This window comes from Nematolebias whitei, chromosome 22 (genome assembly GCF_014905685.2).
Source record: "Nematolebias whitei isolate Nwh7 chromosome 22, NemWhi1, whole genome shotgun sequence".
Taxonomy (NCBI): Eukaryota; Metazoa; Chordata; class Actinopteri; order Cyprinodontiformes; family Rivulidae; genus Nematolebias; species Nematolebias whitei.
Window position 1 is genome coordinate 9,451,264 of NC_056519.1, and position 7,489 is coordinate 9,458,752.

The following is a 7,489-nucleotide window of genomic DNA, read 5'->3' on the forward strand; positions in this document are numbered from 1 at the left end:
TTCATCCAAAGGACTTCATCAGTCTGAGTTCAGTCAGGTCATCTGGACAGTTTTTCTTTTTTGATGAGATGTTTCGTCCTTCATCCAAAGGACTTCATCAGTCTGTGTTCAGTCAGGTCATCTGGACAGTTTCCTTTTTTTGAGACGTTTGGTCCTTCATTCAAAGGACTTCATCAGTGTGAGTTCAGTCAGGTCATCTGGACAGTTTCCTTTTTTTTAGATGTTTGGTCCTTGATCCAAAAGACTTCATCAGTCCGAGTCCAATCAGGTCATCTGGACGGTTTCTTTTTTTGTTGAGACGTTTCATTCTTCATCCAAAAGACTTCATCTGTCAAAAAAAGAAACTGTCCAGATGCCCTGACTGAACTTTGTTGGATTTTCTACCTGGATTATTGAGCATGAATTCTGATGTTTTGAACCCCTTTGGCTATGGCTGCTTCAGAGAAGTAGAAGGGGGAGAAGGTGGGCCTCAGAAACCATCTTATCACCAGCAAACTTGGTTCACTATGTGGGTTTGCTGCTTGTGAGACTCGGTTTGTTGTGGCTCCTCAGACTGATGAAGTACTTTGGATAAAGCCAAAACATTTCAACAACAAAAGAAACTGTGCAGATTACCTGACTGAGCTTTGTTGGATTTTCTACCTGGATTATCGAGCATTTACTGTTTCTTTTTACACTTTATATTTTTTGCTGTTGTTGGATGTAACTGGGACCCTGTGTACACAATTTTGTTCCACCTCCTGCACCACATGCGACACAAATGACAATAAAGAACATTGAATCCTTGAATGAACTTTGAAAGATTGTTTTCTTATTGTTGCAGCAACAGTGACCTCTGCTGGCAGCTAGAAAATAAGTCAACCATATTCCATTTTAAACTTTAGATGCATCCTTAAAATCTCTTCAAAATACATAAAAGATCATTTTAAAAAGTGTTTTGTCAGCAAACCTTTTATAATAAAACACAAACATAAATTATTTTCTGGTACCAAACTATTAGCTAGTATAAATCTGCTGAAAATGAAAGAATTACACGGGCGAAGTGGACAGCGGGTTTCCCTGCACCTGCTACGTCGCCCACCTGGACATAGTGCGTCAAACATTGCGTAATGACGTCACTAGACGTTATCAATGAGTAGGAAATTTGCACATTCCGATACATCTCAAGAGTGAGGGTCGTCAATTAATGCCTCTAGCTTTTCTCTCATGCTTTTAGTGAGAAATATTTTAACGTATTGCAACTTTTCACACCCTAAGAAACCGTTAATAGCATCCAGTCCTACCTATGGGGGTACCGGTGGGGGTTTGGGGGAACAGTTTTGTCCTCGGACCCTCGTCTGGCTCCGGTGTTTCTCCGTGGGATGTACACCCTTTTCGCTCCGCTTCCCCCAACCTCCGAGTAGAACAGCTTACTATACACGTATAAACCCGAAAACACGGCAAACACCGTGCACAACAGCAGTGCACGCATGTAACGCCGCATTATGAAGTCTGAAAACACATCGCCGACCTAAAGTCATGGCAGAGAAACTAACGTTTCGGACTGTGAAGCTAACGCTTTATGAAAGGACTTCCGGTTAAAGGTTTGACAAAATAAGATTCTTACGCATGCGCAACGGCACCCTCTGGTGACTGCTTTAAGTACTGCAACCACCTGATTCTTTTTCAGGGATAGGGAATCCAAGATCTTTTTAAAAGATAGTTTCATAAAATTTATTGCCTTACATTTTTGTCTGGTAGCTGAGACAGATCTCCCAACACATTTTCTTAGTGTTAACTGATTTTGCAGCATCCTTATTTAGAATTTGACCCTTGAACAATTTAAAGTCAATTCTGTTCGTTAGCAAAATATCACAAAGTAATGGACAGATTTGCACAAAATTTTCAGGTATTAACTATTTGATGTACAATTACAAAGGATTTTGTTTGGAGCCAATCAAATTCAAGATTGCTGTCATAGTCACCTGAACTCGAATAAACACAAAAAAGGGTATAATGCAGCCAATTTTACAGCTTTTATCCTAATATTTGGCGTAATCATGGCTGAGAGTCATGCACAACACATGTTTCTATTCTTTTCTATTTTGTATAATCTTTGCTTAAAACCTTAGGCTTAAAATTTGAGGTCAACCCAGTCTGTTAGCAAACTATATCATGATTCACGGTGGATTTTCATGAAACTAGCAGAAAAATAGAATCGGAGGTTGTAAATAAGAATTTACAACAGATTACCTTTGGGAGTCCATTCAATTCAAGAAGACCATCACAGCTAATGGGCATCAGCCAGCACAAAAATGGTTATAACAAATCAGTTTTACAGATATTAGGCTAAACATTTACATGGTAGTAGTTGAGTCATTCGTAACATCTCAATGTTTGACCAAAATGACTGCAACTTTGTTACTCAACATACAATGGGTTTTAGTTTAAAACCGTTTATGGTCAAAACTTAAAAGCGTTTTTTTATTCGCTGAAGATGTGACCACCATTCCAAATTAAAGTTAAGAAACCACCACGATTTGTTAAGTGCACAACAATGTCGACTTCCCAAGTTTTTTGCTTTCATACAGAAAATCTCACTTGAGTATTTGAGTAAAAATCAGTTTGATTACTAGAGCTTTTATTTTGAAGGTAGAATTGGCAACTTCCGCTTCCTGTCCATCCTCCGTTGAGTTTGAAGCAGCTCGCGCAGGAGGCCGCGGGGACGTGGTGGGGGAAGGGTGGGAGGACAAAGTGAAAGGTCTCACCCCCTGAACAGACTCGTCCTTTCTCAGACGAGCAGACCTCCGCGACAACTGAATTTTGATTAAGCGTGGGAAAACAGAGTAGATAATTAATCTCTAAATTTAAAAACTGGACTGAAGCAACAGAAAACATTCAAACCTCTTAGACATGAAACAAATAATATATAAAAATCGTTTAGACATTTTGGTTTATTTTCTGAAATTAGTTGTTTCAGTTCAGCTTGAGATTACTTGAGGGAATAATCATAGGATGCACATCTACAACTTTTGAAGTCAAATCCAAAATGGCCGCCCCAGCTAACCTTAACAAACATGGCTATAGCTCAGCTAATTTTGCAGATGCGCTAAAATGTGTTAGTAGCTGAATCATTCCCAACACACATTGAGCACTAGCACTTTTGATCTTTTCTTAAAACTTAGCCAACAGAGTCTGTTAGCAAAATATCTCATGAACCAATAATGAAACTTTCAGGAAGTAATCATTACATGTACAACTACAACTCATGAACGTTTGGAGCAAACACGACTCAAAATGTCCGCCACAGCCAACTGATCTTAGGAAACACAAAAATGGCTGATCTCAATTGTACGGATACTGAATTTTGTGGTAGTTTAGCAACATCCACAATATCTACCGTGTTTTTCAGACTATAAGGCACACTTAAAATCCTTTAATTTTCTCTGGTGCGCCTTATAGTCCGAAAAATACGGTACACCGAGTGCTACATAGTGAGCCATATTGCAGCTTTAAACCTACCGTTAGTCTGTTAGCAAAATATTTCATGAACCACTGAATGGATTTCAATGACATTACTGAAGCTGCTCATGTTGTGAGAAAAGTTGAGCAACTCTCATTCCTAAATAATTAGGAAAATAAAAGACAGCACCATTAAACATGCCCGTACATGTCAATAATCAATCGGCACGTTTTTCTCGTTTTGATTTTCACCGTTTTCTTATTCCGACACGTAATAAACAAGTTGACACATCTTAACAAATAAAGACAAAACGGAGACGAAAGAAATCAACAAAAAGACACTGTGGCATTTTAAGTGTCCTTCCATTTTTTTTTTTTCTTCTGCCACAAGTGAATTCCAGTTCCCTCATCTAGTCCCAGCTAGGTGAGGGAACCTCAGACAAATATTCACAAACTAAAAGACTTAGCCCACAATTTACCAAGACTTCACTAGTTTCATGCCATGACAGTTTTCTGGATGTGTGCTAATTAAAACGTTGGGTATAAATCTCGATGACGAACACAGACATGTTGAGGAATACAACCACATCAAAACATAGTAGTATAATATTTTAGAAATATCTATTTCCTCTGTTATTATTCTAGAAGTTTTATTACGTAGTTAGATCTACGCCATTTCTGCTGGGAGAGGGTCGTCCTCAAGCTCAGTCTGTCGCCAAACTCTGGAAGCCTGAGCAGTTCATGCTCAGACATCAAACCCCCATTATGGTTCCATAGGGTGGGTGCGGGGCGGACTCGACCTTCTGTGCTTCTGTACTGGGAATTGAACTAAGTCCAGCCCTGCTTATGCAGCACAGAAAGATTTTTAAAATGAACAAACTGGTGTCATTAACAGCCATCGTTTACTGCAGTGGTTCTCAAACTGGGGTCCTCGGAAGCCGGTGTTTGGGGGTCCGCAAAAAAATAAAAATTTAATTATTAGATGTAGACGTTTAACAGCCCGTTAAAATACACAAAAAATGCAGGAAATCACATCTACTTTATTCAAAATTTTCTGGGGGAGGACCCCCAGACTCCACATCTTCTATATACTGATAATTTTTGGACGTTGAAATTAAAAATTTTGTTTAAAAGTATAAAAATTATATTAACACTTAAAGAACAGGTCTTAAAATACCGTATTTTCTGGACTATATGTCACACTTGTTTTCATAGTTTGGCCAGTCCTGCAACTCAACAGTCCGAAGCGACTTGTACCGTATTTTCCGGCGTATAAGTCGCACCAGTCAAAAAAAAGCATCGAGAAGACTGAAAAAAAAAAAACATACAAGTCGCTTCGGTGTATAAGTCACATTTTTTATGCGCCACCGCTGACCCGTCACTTTTATTATGCATTTATTTATTGGTCAAAACAGCTTCATTTCACCTGGGTGGCGCAGCACTATCCATCCATCATTGGCTGGAGCCATTAGCTCTCCAGCGTTCCTCCACCTGCACCGGCTCAGTGAAGCGAGCATGCACAGGACGACTCGCTGTTGCAGTTCTTAGAAATTTAAAGCATCAGTCAAAAATTACATTACGAATATGGGGAAAACAAAAATATATAAGTCGCTTCAGCATATAAGTCACAGGACTGACAAATCTATGCAAAAAATTGCGACTTATACGCCAGAAAATACGGCATACGGTTTTTCCCTATTCATAACGCAATTTTTAACTGACGCATTAAATGTTCATTCATACCGACATAAACCAAAGAGTAAACATTACCATTTGCAGCCGCGAGAGGGTCCTCTATGCGTTTGACGACTGTATGTTGTACCTCTACCGCTAACCCCCACAACCACCAAAAACATTCACTTACAGACAACTGAGAAAAACTTAACACAAGTAAATTGCCCCCAAAAGTGAATGAGATTGGTGAATTTACCGGCAACTTGCTTGTTGGACTCGTTGGCTTGTTACGTTAATTAAGTCTGTTCAGGATCCCAGGTATTAGGGATGCACAATATTATCGGCATGGTATCGATATCGGCCGATATTAGCGATAAAGTTAAATATCGGACATGGGCCAAAATAATTCACCGATCTAAAAAGGTGCCGTTTTTGTGTGACAACCCAGTGACGAGGATGCCTGCAACGGCAGCACAACGTGACGTCACATGCGCCTACCTGATCTCACGGCGGAGAGGAAAATTCAAAATGTCGGAGGTGGAAGTTTTTTTTCGTTGGTGAGGATATCGGATTCTTAAGATTTCTGGACTACGTTGAGCCTCGCTACATCGTCCCCAGTCCGAGATATTTTTCCGACGTAACCGTACCAGAGTTCCAAGCCGTCATTTCTGATGTCATTGAGAAGCTAATAGCCGATAGCACTTGGGTACAGATATATTAGATGGCTGTAAGACTAATCATGCTAACGGGGCTAACACAACATCCATATAAGTAAAGTGCTATGCATATGGATGTTCGTGAATATATGTCACCAGCTCTTACAGCTGTTGCACAATTTTTGTAGCCAATAAGCCTAAATCATAGGGCTATGTTCTGACAAAGTAGATAAAATATCGGTATCGTTTTAACATATCGGCATATCGGGTATTGGCAAAAAATCCAATATTGTGCATCCCTACCAGGCATGTTCATGTTACTGTTATTTCAGATTAAATGTCTGTTCTTGCACTTGGTGAAATGCACTTCTAAATAAATGCGACTTCTACTCCGAAGTGACTTGTAGTTCGTTTTTTCCTCTTCATGAGGCATTTTTTTACTTAAGTCCGGAACATACAGTATTTGTTACACAAATATTCTCATTGAATTCAAGAGGCAAATTGAAGAAAATTATTTAATAAACATGAGGGTTATGAAGGGGTCCCTGAAACTTTTGCTCCTTGAACCCAAAAAGTTTGAGAACCCCTGCTCCAAGCATCCCACAATAATAAGATTGAGCACAATGTTGTTTTATTGGTTATAATCTTAGTTTTAGTGATATTTACTTCTTCAAGGAAATTTAGGCCTTGATGTTTTTTTATGTTAAGACAATTTTATGTGTGTGGTAGTTTATGCCCAGAATGAATCAACGAGATAGGAGTTCAACGCAATGACACCAGCTTCTGCCCTTCACATCACACTGTGCCTTTCAGTCAGATGCTTTTAAAAGCTGCTCCAAAATCCTGTGTAAATACATCCCATAATGCCAAGAGTTCAGTCTTCTCTGCTGCATTTTTAAAAAAAAGTCTGTACAGCAGAGTCGGTGGAACAGGAAACGCTCTGGGCATTAAGATCAGGAGTAAAAGTTTGGCTCAGACACTGAAAATGTGTTTTTTTAAAAGAGTCAAGTTTTCACACAGAAGCAGAAAATTCCTCACGGGGGGGGGAACAAGAACAAGTCTCTCTGCTGGCCACTGAGGATGATGATGGTCGTAGTAGGACTTAATAAACAAAAACGATTTACTTTGTCCAAATTGTTTTTCCCAGGTATCTTTCTCTGGTCCGCTCTATCAAAGTTCCTCACAGTAAATATCCAAAGCAGCAGGACTTGGACAGTGTCGCATCCTTCTGATTTTATAAAAGATCCAGATTCAAAGTGAAGATTACTAAAAACGTTCAGTTTCTTATATTGCTTTAATGCAGAATAGGGAAGCACAGATGTCCAATACCAGTGTCGAGTATCAGGCTGATACCAGGTGGGTGTACTAGTACTCATAAAAGTGTATCAGTACCACTTTATGGCAGCTGTTGAGCAATACCAGCAATATGGAGTCCGTTTATTTAATCATTGTTTTATTTGAACTGCCTGTCCTGATCTACATGCTTTACTGGTTGGTGGCGAGAATGGTACCAGTTCTAAAAGATTTATAGTAATAGAAATGTGTTACTGTAAAGCTGCATGTTTACACTTTTTTTCTTAGCTAAACCCTGAAGAATGTTTGCCTGTAAGTAATAATTCAGATTATCATGAGTGTTCACTAATGACTTTGAAACGTTTGTTTATAAATTTCCAGTGATGCGTTAGCTTATCTATGTCATTATCAGTGTAAAGTTCACA

At 39.1% G+C, this 7,489-nt stretch overlaps 1 protein-coding gene across 1 annotated transcript in view; it reads right to left on the reverse strand.

Annotated features, from left to right (window-relative positions):
- The window catches only part of gxylt1b (glucoside xylosyltransferase 1b), an 11,538-nt gene extending 10,055 nt beyond the window's left edge, over positions 1 to 1,483 (reverse strand). The window contains exon 1 of the mRNA XM_037696156.1: positions 1,284 to 1,483. Coding sequence (XP_037552084.1) covers positions 1,284 to 1,483 — 200 coding nt within the window. The remainder of the gene's footprint in view (positions 1 to 1,283) is intronic.
- Between the last annotated feature and the right edge of the window lie 6,006 nt (positions 1,484 to 7,489).